General features: G+C 40.4%; 2 protein-coding genes and 1 long non-coding RNA gene across 7 annotated transcripts in view; 1 reads left to right on the forward strand and 2 right to left on the reverse strand.

Annotated features, from left to right (window-relative positions):
* The window catches only part of LOC111320831 (bromodomain adjacent to zinc finger domain protein 2B), a 28,495-nt gene extending 25,232 nt beyond the window's left edge, over positions 1-3,263 (reverse strand). For 3 of the 5 annotated variants that reach the window (XM_022923535.2, XM_022923532.2, XM_022923531.2), the window contains exons 1-3: positions 2,945-3,239; positions 2,490-2,593; positions 603-2,279 (exon numbers count right to left, since the gene is read on the reverse strand). In XM_022923535.2, coding sequence (XP_022779270.2) covers positions 603-2,279; positions 2,490-2,556 — 1,744 coding nt within the window. In that variant the 5' untranslated portion in view covers positions 2,557-2,593; positions 2,945-3,239. Of the gene's footprint in view, positions 1-602; positions 2,280-2,489; positions 2,594-2,944 lie in introns of all 5 variants that reach the window. The other 2 variants (XR_015994093.1, XM_022923534.2) reach the window with 2 other exon arrangements.
* LOC148718342 (uncharacterized) lies at positions 3,159-5,469 on the forward strand. The gene is made up of 2 exons (XR_015994098.1): positions 3,159-3,294; positions 3,660-5,469. It is a non-coding gene; the product is annotated as an uncharacterized LOC148718342 (long non-coding RNA).
* A 1,229-nt stretch (positions 5,470-6,698) lies between these two features.
* On the reverse strand, positions 6,699-9,953 carry LOC148718343 (synaptotagmin-10-like). The gene is made up of 4 exons (XM_088741445.1): positions 9,631-9,953; positions 8,753-8,805; positions 8,399-8,513; positions 6,699-7,447 (listed from the first exon to the last, which is right to left on the reverse strand). The coding sequence occupies exons 1-4, from the start codon at positions 9,925-9,927 to the stop codon at positions 7,151-7,153; spliced, it is 762 nt and encodes a 253-aa protein (XP_088597571.1). The 5' UTR covers positions 9,928-9,953; the 3' UTR covers positions 6,699-7,150.
* Positions 9,954-12,303: the final 2,350 nt, after the last annotated feature.

The raw sequence follows: 12,303 nt of genomic DNA on the forward strand, positions 1-12,303 counted from the left end.
TTTATCGATTTCTCGAAAACAAAAGAATTTTCCAACAAACTATATATGTCTTGGTTTGTTTTACCTAGAGGCCTACCTGATACTGGAATATGAGCCAAATTGATTTTTTGACTGTTGCCAGTGATTTGTGAATTTGTCTCTCTTAATAGTTTGCAACTGGTCCATGTAGCCATATTTTCCTGAAATTTTATCTTTACACAGACAACCACAGAACAAAAGGTACTTTATAAAATGTGGTTCAAATATGGGATGTGTAAAAAGCAATCTGACTGAAGCAAAATAAGATTTCTGCTTTTCAATGGATACATTGATACTTTGCCTTTTATACTTTAAGGGGGGGCATACAAAAAAATTTCTTCTGTGGCTTCTGATAGACTTCAAGATTCTCCTTTCATATTTTCTTCTATTCCCTTATGAGCCAAAGGGAGAGTTTGAATGTGTATCATAAGTCACTCAAGGCTTGATTTCACACAACATTTCACATGTACTTTCTTGACTAATGTCTGATCACTTTCTTAAAAGAATAATTTACCTAAAAGTAAAGAAAAAGAATGAAAAAGAAAAACAGGAAAAAAAGAGAAAAAAAGAGAAAAACACTTTACCTGGAGTGCTTGGATCTGCTTTCCTTTTGTGTGAAAGAGAGGCATCTTCAAAAGATGCCCCACTTTCCTGGGTATCCATAGCAACATCATCGTCATCTTCATCATCATCATCATCATCATGTTGTTCACCTCCTTCCTCTTCATCATCACTGCCATCAGTGTCAGTATCACTGCCACTGCTATCTTCTTCATTCTCACCATCCTCGCCTTCATCACTTTCGTCTTCACTACCACTGCCGCTCTCACTGCCACTACTAACATTACTACTGTCACTATCGTCATCACTACTATCCTTATTATCCTTCACGTCACGGAAATGCGCGATTAAAGGAGGTTTACCAGATGGAATTTTGGGTTGTTTTGGGGGAGTACCAGATGTAGGCTTTGAAATAACAGACGAACCTTTCAAGGTATTCTGTGGTTTCTGCTCAGAAGTTGCAGCTTTCAACTTGTTTTCCGGAAGATCACTAACAGCAATATTCTGCACTATTTCTGCTTTAGACTGTTTAGGTTTAGCATTTGTTGAGTTTGTAGTCCCTTTTTTGCTTGGCTTCAGCATTTCCTCTCTAAGCAGGGCTTGAATGTCTTTTCCTGCTTTCACTTGTGGTTCAGGATTGGTGGGAACAATTCCTTCTGTCTTGTTTAAAATTGATTGTGGTACTTGCAAGCGTGGAGGAGGACCTGATTTCACCTTCTGTATCCTTGGAGGAGTTGATATGGCCTTGCTTGCTTCAGCAACTGACACAACACTGGGAGGTTTGTGGTTTTCATCAATAACTCTGGGCAATGATTTAGTATCACCACTTTTTAATGACAAAGTACTCTGCTGACTTGGAATGTTGCTAACTTCACTGTGTAGAGAAAGATCCAATTGTCTTTGGTTATGTGAGCTATTGCTTTCACTGCTTGAATTAGAATGCATCACATTTTCAGATCTTGCATCTGAATTTTCAGAAAAGCTGTTGTTGGTTTTTGTCCTTTCAACTTTTGTATCCTTTGTTCTTTCTTTATGATGTAATGTTGTATCACTGGGCCTTACATCACTGTCTCTGTTATTACCATCTTCACTGCAATTGCTCAATTTCCTGTTTAAACGTGGAATCATATCTATATCACGACTTTCACCTAAGTCAAGAAGACTCTTACCATCATGGTTGCCATGGCTACTCCAATGAGATAGTCCACTTTTTGACACGCTTGTTGTAGGACTTGCCTGATGGACAAAACCATGCATGGATTGTGGACTTGACGGGGTAGGGTAAAAGATTCCTGATCCACTTCCAAACACCCCAGAGGAATTCACCCCATTCATTAAAGAGTTCCTTGGCCTGGCAGATGGATAGAGACATTCCTCCAATCTCTCGTGATTTGCCATAGCACACTCATGCTCGTGAGAAAGCCAACTTCCTCCAAGATGACCAGTGAAGTATTCTGGTGTGATTCCATGTGAGCGTGGATGGGGGGGCAACCACCAGCCAGTACTCCCAGGACCACTGAGTGACCCATGCAATCCTCCAGGGGACGTCAAACTGCTCTGAGAACCTAGAATGGGGTCTATAGACCCTCTGAAATCTGGTAATCCTGGTCTTCTACCCATCATAGAAAATGCACTAGGATGCATTCCATAAGAGGGATCGTGGGGTAATGGAGGTGAGCGAAGCACCGTGTTAGCATGGCCTGAAAACAAAAGGTTAAACAGTAAACGACCAGTTTGCATCGCGGTTGAACTCTGGAAACTTTAACAGCAATTAGGTGGATTACAAGGGAGTTTACCTTCGAAGATCTTAAACAAACGAAAACGAAATCTCTCCGACAATTGTTTTAAGACGGCGAAGTACCGGTAGGGAAAAAAACGTTTAACAAAACGATGGTAAACTCAACGCTCACCTGGATTGCCGTCGAAAAAGCTGTGTGTATGTGCGGGACTGTGATTTGGGACGTCTCTAGGATCCATTCCAGGACAGCGAGGTATTTCGAACTCGCGGCTATGCCTGAGGATTAGAAATACGATGTCAACGGACGAAACAATGGCTTAACTAGATATGTTGGTGACCACGAAATGCGTGCAAACGATGACTCAAGAATATCGAGCCGTGCGAGACGTATTATGCGTAGTTAATACCCATGTTTATTTACAACTGTTAGAAAAACTACTTCAGAGTATTGTTCCGTCGACCAGAGTTGGAAAAGCTCATAAAAAGGCTTGCAAAAGCGATTTGCTTCGCCGAGTAATTCCCCGCCCTGAATTTAACGACAAAATTACAACGAAGTACGCAGAGGAAAGTTACAAACTATTTGGTCAGGATAGGAAGCCTGGAAATACATTAAAATCGAGTTCTTACCGGCAAAAGTCGTTCTTGATTTGCTTCCAATCTTTTCTTGAACTTTAAGCCTGTCCTCTACGCATCATCTGGCCTTCGTCGAATAGAGACAAAAACAGCCATTTTGGATGGCGTTTGGAGGGAATTTTAACTCTCGAAAGCTTAGGAAACCTGCAAAAGCGAGCTCTGGAAATACTGCAACACGTGAGTGAAGCGAGTTTATGAACAACTGGAGAGTCTCTGAAGTTTCCAATACTATGGGGTATTGATAAAAGCGGCGAAACTTGGAATCAACGTGAAAATTTACCTTTTAGGGTTGTTTGGTGCGATATTGAGGAAAGAAGGGCGAAGGAAAGCATAAGGCGCATGTGGTACGTGACGTCACAGAATTGTAAAACAATGCCTCGTGAAATAATCAAAAGTAAACTGACTCGCTACGCCACGAGTTACGGTGAAGAATTACCACTTTCATCTCATTACTCCTCCCCCCAAATTCGCGTCAGTTGCGACTGGAAAAGTTTCATAGGCAACAATTTTCTTTCTTGAGAATTCTCTTAAATTATCTGCACGGATCACGAACCAAAAGCTAGCCTGACCCAGAAAAAATTTCGTCTTGAAATTCGCCGGTTGGTAAAAAATTGGACCTAAAGGAAAACCCATGGTTGTACTCTATGTAAATTTAGCAAACCTTGATGTTTTTAAAGTTTTAAGGCATTCCCCGTGATTTTTTTGGCAGGATTTGGTGACGCGAGCGGGACGATTTCGATTTGAAAAGTTTGCATCGATCACAGTGCGTTCGGCGTTGTTTGAGGAACTTGAAAAAAAACACACTACAGATCGAGTGGTTTTGCCCGCTACAGTTGGTCTAAAAATACACTAGATCACAGTATGATAGACTTGGACAACCAGTACTGAGACAGTCCTAACATATTGCACGGTCTTTCAAACACCTTTACAAGACGAATCCATTGGAAAGATAATCAAATTTTAAATGAAATACCTTGAAGATTAGGAACTTAGAAGCGAGACGGGAAAACCAAGTACTGTGTTTGCCTCAAATCTCAAATTACCGCAGGAAATATTGTCGCTTCACGCTTCTGGATTTATGAGTTAGCTCTTTTCTATCGAAATTGAACAGACAAAACGTGTAAGAATTTAAAAATGCAGCTTTTTCATTATTTAAACATAATAGTCAGGTAGGGTTTTATATGGGAAATTTATTTCCTTTCGCTGGCCCGAATTTAACTGAAACGGTGTATAAACAGTAACAATAATTCGAGGAGGCTATTTATAACGTTTGGCGATTTGTGGAAAGAGACATCGCTGATCGCGACGCGAAAATAATTTTTCGACCATCGATTATGGCGCGCATAACTGGTTACGCGAGATGGAAAGTTGATTTATGTAAAACACTCAAGAACATGAATTCTCTCAGGGATGTAAAAATATTACGAACTCGCGAGCCGCGAGCCAGTGTTAAATAACAGAGTCATTACCCGTAAATCTATTGAAATCTCGTTCGCTGATTGGCTGAAATACAATACACATATTTGCATTTTATGCACTTCGTTCGTCATGTGTCAAAACTAGACAAAAAAGAAAACCCAAACAATGCACTTAATTGGAGCTACGTCCATCCCTGTCTAACAGCGGTAAATCGTTCAGTAAACCAGGAGCCAAAGTCCCTTAGAAACCGACTGAAAGGGATTACAGCTACTGTTACAGAAATTCAAATTTCTCGAGGGCTCTACTCGAAAAGTACGAGCCTCGGATGTACGAAACAATCGAATGATCGATCGAAAAGCTAAAATTCCCCAGAACTAAGCCATAGGAATTTTGAACGAGATCAAGAACCAAATAGAAATTTTCGAAATATTGTAATTATTTTTATGAATTGTTGCTTTTGATTTAATGTTTTTCGAATGCTGTGTAATTCATGGTAAGAGGCTGCGAGATTTGACTCGGAGTTTATTTTAGCGCGGCTGATCATCTCAATTTGCCTTAAAATTGCAGAACAATGCAAGGCGATAACAAACGGTTTGAAATGAGAAAGCGACGAGAAATTTTAGATTCTTCCATTGGAAAGAGATGCTTTGGTGCAGCCAGAGTCAAATAAATTAGATTTCCAAGTCCAACAGCATATCGATGAGGATCATGCTGAAATATTCTCCAACAAACTTATGGATCCTCGAGTCAAAGTTGCATAGAAGATTTAATGACTGAGTCGAATATTAATCTTGATCATTCAAAATTATTATTTTTTTAATTTTTCCCTCAGGCCTCCCCGACCAACAAGTGGAGGCTTTGTTATCATTTCCGGTTTGATCAGGTGTTCTCAGTAACACGTCTTTAACCAATTCAAGGTTGCTTTGTTCGCAGCTCAACAGTCACAACAAAAGAATGTTTATTTAGGCATGGAGATGGATTAGAGCTTTATTTTGTTATTTCAAGTTTTAATCAACTACAATTAAAAATTTCACCGTGTAAATCTAGGTTTAAAACGATGTCAATTTCGTTCTTAAAATTAAACAGTTTAGCAAATGTAACTTCGTGGAGGTGCTGTTTTCGTGATCACGATCCTGCGAGATTAGCGTGTTTGAAGCCTAAACTATTTAACACTCTGTGAGAAGGAAAGATTTCCGGTTTTAAGATGGCTGCCTTGCACGCGACAAATCACTGAAGAGGATCTGAAATGACAAGGATAAAACTCAAGTGAAGGAAGCTTCCAGTCTCAGCAAGTAAGGAAAAACGATTCAGAACAAACCTCAAAACGGAAAGGGAAGCTTAAAATGGAACCACTAATCACTTCGTTGCTGGAGGTCTACCTTCGGTTATCGACTACGCATGTGCAGTATTGATTGGTTAGATAACCACCCTAAGCCCAGAAGGGGGTTTATACATTTCCAATTCATATAATCATCGATTAGATTTTCACGGAAGGCTGCCCAAAATTGGTAAAAGCACGAGTTGTAATTAAAACGCGAGCTGCGCGTGCGCGCGAGAGGAGGAACTCTTTCACTTGCAAGTGATTAGCGCCCGCCGCGCCTCCGTTCGTCTGAACAACCCAAAAAGATAAAGCCTGTCCTGCATGCTGTAGATTCAGACTGCAAACGATCAGATACCTTTTAAGATATGCGACGAGCATGTAAATCAGCCATTTCCTAGCTTCGCTGTAGGTAGAAAAATTACTTGCCCTGTAAAGTACTTGCGTATTCTGTCGCCCCTGATCTTAAATGTGACTTATGCATCACGCCCCGGTTGCTCGAAGGATGGATAACGCTATACACTGGATAAATCTCTATCCGGTGGATAGCGCAGTACGTTTTGGTAACACTTATCCGCTGGATAGCGATTTATCCGTTGGATAGCGTTATCCGCTGGATAGCGTTATCCGCTGGATACCGTTATCCGTTGGATAGCGTTATCCGTTGGATAGCGTTATCTGCCCTTTGAACAACCGGAGCCAGATGTCCACGTTGGCAACATCAATCAAAACAGCAACAATGAAAAAAAAGAAAAGCAAAACAAAATGGTCTCTTCTAAATGGACAAAATAAGCAAGAAGTCCTTCATGACTGACTGCATCTGCGTTCAGCTGGTTGTCCGGTAGCTCCTGGCTGACTACTGTTTTCCGCCGCCAAGGTATTTTGTATAATGGAGAGGTTACTCATTCTTTCTCGTGGATCTGTTGAACCCTGGAAATAGATAGAAGTAAAACAATACTGAGCTTTGATGTATGGATGTCTAATATATATCTTCCCCCCCCCCCAAAAAAAAGGATAATAGCGTCAAGATTTTATTTAGATGTCGTCAAAAAAGACGAGAAAAGGCGAGAGCTGGATGCACATATCGACTGATCTATTCAATGGCCTGTTGGGGACGAGTTATCACATGGTAAGGATTTCTCAAACGAAGTGAACTTTTTCTGCCCAAATTTGATGAGAGAATTTTTTCCCCTGCATGTTTTTTTTTTTCTCCTTCAGAGATGTCAGAGATGGTTGATGGGTTTGTCTTTTCATGAATGCTGGACTACTGAGAATTAATATTTCTTCATGTATCTCTGCTATTTACATTTAGATTTTTTTTTCTAACTCGCCTGTACATTCGATAAGCAGCCGCTGTTCGGGAAATGAGCCTGCACTCCAGGTCCAAGACTCCCAGGTTGCAGCAGAAATCGAGCCGACCCAGTTTCCCGCCTTGAAATTTCCGCTATTCCTTTTTTTCTATTCTAACTAAGGATAGAAATAACAAAACGTTCAAAGATTGTACTCAATACCGGCTGCCTCGTTTGTATATCCCTCCACATCACAAGCTCCTTGGTTACGTCGATGCCCTCTTGCGCAAGTTCGGCAAGTGGCAATAACACATCACCAATAACCTTCTGTCGTGAGTATTCGTCGAATCCCATAACACAGAACTGAAGGGTCTGAAGTCGCAGCTCTTCGTAGCTCATCTCGATTTCAAAAGACTTGTGACGTCGGCGCCGGCGACGGGACATCAGACGCAATCTCTGCTTTGTCTTCTCCTGAGGCGATACAGATTGCAGGAAGACAATTTTAATTGGGTATCCTAAGTACTGTGGGGTTGGATTGGTTTTCCGATACTCCGCTCTGTGATTGGTTCAGAAAACTTGCCCCTCCCCCTTAACCAATCAGATGACAAACTAGAACCAAACACGTCTTGGTCACTCATTTTCCAGCGCTTTAGTCAATTTGCTCGTTTCTTGCTAAATTTGAATTTATATTGGTTTTTCCTTTGTTGTGATTGGCTTTAGTAAAAACATTTTTTGCTTGCCTTGTTTTTGGTTTCCTCTTAGGGAATTCCATGAATGTTTCTTTTTTTCTTCAAAATTTTTTGCTGAAATTCGTTGTTTGTTTTTGCGCGGGATATGGACACATGGCCTTGATCTGACGTTTGATCGCAGTTTTTGCAACTTTGGTCCTTTTGTCCGTTTAGTGTGATACTTTGATACCAATAAAGGGGTATACGGGGGCACTATGATCTATAGTCAACTAGGGTACTGAATTTTGTACCGCCTGATACAGTTTAACCAATGGCCAATCACCAATATACACCATCCTGACATCAAAGAGGGCGACTTGATTTGCAACGCAATCTCACTGTCAAATAATTTTGCGAAAAAAATTGTAGCATATCGAGTTATGAATATTTTTGCAGAATTTTCAAAATCAAATAAAAAAAATAATAAATAGGCAACTCTTAGTAAATCACTGTTCGCCGAGGTTACACACTGTTGAAGGGTTGCACTTAAATCCGCTGATAGTCTCGAGGTTCAAGAGTCCGAAAATTGTGCCCCGTTTGTTGCACGTTTGTTACCTTTAGAGGGAAGTCCCCCGATCTGATTCAACTTCGTTCCCAGGGCTTTTCCCTTTTTGAATATTTTTCCCGCCCCCCAAAATATTCAAAAAAGGAAAAGCCCTGGGAACGAGGTTGGATGTGATTGTTAGTTTCTCACCTGCTGAGTGAGTTGAACGTCAGCGAACAAGAAGGCCGAGTCGTAAAACTCGTCATCAAGGCTACTGCCCACAGATATGTTCTGTGTGCCCAGAAGCTGAACTTCCAGTAAACCACTGTATAAATAAGACATTCGTCATCACAATGCATTAAGAAAAAGCCACTAGATTCGAAAGCGAGAGGAAATTTTCTCTCAAATATCCAAATTTTTCGAAAAGCGCGGGACGAAAAGCTCTCTCTAGCCTACACAGGCGCCCGGTCCGGCAAGGGCGCAAGTAACACGCGCGTGCGAAAGAGCAACACCCGTGCGCATGTGCAATTGTTCACGCATGGTTAAGTCATAAAGATGTCTTACCTAACTTTATGATACTGGATTGAAAATTTAAGCTTCGGGGCTTCATCTTTATCCTGCGGGAAAAATAAATTACATTCTCTTAAGGGCTGGGGTTTGGCCAAAATGTCATGAAGAAGTCTCAAGTCTGTATTCAAGTATTAGGCGAGACAGGCGGCATTTCCTATTTCCGTTTGGTTTTTCAGAGTGTACGAGACGATCGCGATGGTGATTCACGCACGCGAGGAAGAAAGAAATTGACATCTTAAGTGATGCATTGAGATATAAGAGCCAGAACAGCGAAAACGATGACCTGCGTTCAGGTGTCACTTTGTCACGCGTGATTCGCTATTCACGCTCGCCTAGCATGAATCTACGCGTGCTGCAAGCAAGTATTCAGATGGCTTGGCACTCTCTAGGCTTGGAGACAGAAATCCCGAAAAATGGCCTTAAAGTCATTCCGGAAATTCTCCAAACAATTTCCCTAAATTTCATTTTATCTCTAAGGCCTTAAAAAAATTTTTTCGAAAAATTCCAATTCATCTCAAAACTGTTTTCGAAATAATCCCATAATTTGCACAAAATGCAAGATTCCTGTGGTGAAATTGTATGGAGGCACCTTCAAACGGAACCAAAATGATCATTTTTTTACTTAATGTTTTAGGTGGTTTGTCATATTTCTTCCTCAAACAAACGGTAACGACGATAAACAGTTGACTGAGTAAGTTCTATGAACCACATAAATTAGTTTTTATGCGATCGGTTGTTTTTTTTTGTTTTTTTGTTTTGTTTTTTTTAGATATTATCATCTGAATATCTCTAAATGTTCTCAAAATTCTTAAATTATCTAAAAGAAAAGCCTGTTTGGCCCTAAAAATCCTTCAGTTATTCTACTCACGTACCCCTTTTTCACTGTGAAGTTGTTTTGGCGTCGAAAAAGAGAGCGGCATCATGAGCCGAGGCGAACGTTGAATCTCAATTCCAACAACATCGCCCACTGTCCCTGGAACCCAAAATTCCATGCTTTCGATCACAGGAATTCTTTTACTCCGCAGCTCAGAAGACGTCGGGAGACGGTCACGCATTCTCCGCGACTGACGCCCCATCCTTCTTCTCAATATTAGGAGACATGACACCAATCCAGCCAACAGAAGGAACAGGATCACAAAAGGAAGAGCGTAGAGAATGGCAGTGTGCATTTCCACGACAAGATTAAGCTGACATCTGACGGGCTTGCCTTCAGAACGTAAAAATCTGAATAAATGAGGTACCTTCAAAGCGAACAAGTCAATTACCCATTTAATCCTTAACCGTATGATGAGCATCTGATTTCTCACAACAGTATAGCCTCTGGATCAAACATTAGGGTTATGAGAATTCGAAAAAAATGGTCACGAACTGTAGAAGCTCTTGATTTCTGGACAAACCACTCCTTGTCAGCACCTTAGGAAATGTATAGAGAACATTATGGAGAATATGCATACTGATGTTAAGGTGGAAAGGGGCGACAAGGCGAATTTTTTCTTATCTGATGTTGTTCAAGAGACATTTCTAGTAGATGAAACGTTTTACAGCATTAATATCAGAAACGGAGCGGCACATTGGGCAAATTTGAAGTTATACGAAGTTCTCTTCGGTTTGTATCACTGAATATCGCTCCTTTTTTCTCAAGCTTCAGGTTTCGACAAATGTTGATGCCTTTTAGATTTCTTTTTTTTTTTTTGTTTATTATCCCGTTCGTGCTATTGGTATGAACGTGTTATTGGTTTATTCTTTCCATCTTTTTGTAGTTCGTAAGCTTAAAGCGCCCGACTTCCACTCCCTCAGCGACAAATGCAGCTTTTACGCTGAAAGAGCGACAAAACAATGTCCTTAAAATTTGCAAAATATTATTTCTTCTTATCACATATTTATTGTGTCGAAAAACTCGCCAATTTAAACGAGGGCATCTAAAAAAAATACACCCCAAAAGAAGTTAAGATACTTTGTATGTGAAAGATTTGTCACTAACCTGAAATTTTCAGCAAAATATTTTGCAATAATATCAGAGAAATTCCAGTGAAGAGAAGGCGAAATTTTACAGAGAGCGTTTCGTCGGCCACAACGTGGCCTTCCAAACAAACAGAGTTTGAAACTTTCGCGCGTGAACGTGCTCTAACAAAATGCACAAATCTGATTGGTATAATTTGGTTTGTTTAGAATGACAATAGTTTTCTATGTTTCCCCCGTGTCTTAAACACGAAGGTGCAATATAAAAGGAGCCTTAGGTCCCACTGGACCATTTGTCAATCAACCGTCGTGTGATGTAGAACTCTAAGAGTCAAGTCAGCTTGAGCTACAGCTACACCAAAGCAGTGAACAGCTGGCGCATTCCTCAAAATTGTTTTATGTCTTCATCACAATACAAGAATTTTTGAGATTTGTATTTCCTTTCTCCAATGGAAACTCTCTTTATTTGTCGCGGTAAATTTGAGATCGAAGTAGGTGGTTCGCACGTTACCTCATGCCACCATGCTGGTGGAAGTAAACAATAGATATCTCGGTAAATGGCTTGAACCCGGGGGTAACATGTGAAGGCGTAGTCTGATCGTCCGGATGAGTGTAGTCCTGAGAAGGACTGTTGTCGGTGGTAGTGACTGACGTTTCGACAACCTGTGCGGAAGTCATCATCAGAGTCAAGTGAATGATTGTTGTCAGTAGAATGTTCTTATTCCAGTTCGTGTAAAATGATCGGTTGGTTTTGCCGTGATGTTATTGGCTGTAAGACTCAAGTGACGTAAGTCGGTCGTGATTGGTCTGTTTCGATCTGTCGGTAAAGTTAGGTCGTTCTTTTTCGGTCGTTTGTGATGTTTATGTCGTGAATGGGTCGTTTGTATGGAGCGGGTTACGGTGGCCCATAAGGCTCAACGCAAACAAAAAATATACTGCAGCAAATAAAAAATATACTGCAGCAAATAAAAAATATAGTGCAGCAAATAAAAAAATCAGAACGCAAAGAAAAAAGTACCGCAGCAAATAAAAAAATGCAACGCAAACAAAAAATACTACAGAAAATAAAATATGCAACGCAAACAAAAAGAAAAGAAAACGCAAACAAAAAAAATTGGAACGCAACGCCAAGGAAGACCGGGTAATAGTTCTTAGTTTCCCGCCAAAACAGCATGAACTCGAACTCGCTTTTGGCTCTGGACGAAAGCGATCTGCGTAGGATTATAGAAGATTACTTTCATCAAGGGTATGAAAATAGAGTTATTATCGATTTTTTAAAGGAGCAGCATGGTACTGTCATAAGTTCGCTGCAAAACATGGTTTCGGAAAGGTGAACAAGCAAAGGATAGAACGAGTGTTGGCGGAAAACTAAGAACTATTACCCAGTCTTCCTTGGCGTTGCGTTCCAATTTTTTTTGTTTGCGTTTTCTTTTTTTTTTTGTTTGCGTTGCACATTTTATTTGCTGCAATATTGTTTGTTTGCATTGCATTTTTTATTTGCTGCGGTCCTTGTTTTCTTTGCGTTTTGATTTTTTTATTTGCTGCAATATATTTTTTAGTTGCTGCAGTATATTACTTATTTGCTG

Source organism: Stylophora pistillata, chromosome 12 (genome assembly GCF_964205215.1).
Source record: "Stylophora pistillata chromosome 12, jaStyPist1.2, whole genome shotgun sequence".
Lineage (NCBI taxonomy): Eukaryota > Metazoa > Cnidaria > Anthozoa > Scleractinia > Pocilloporidae > Stylophora > Stylophora pistillata.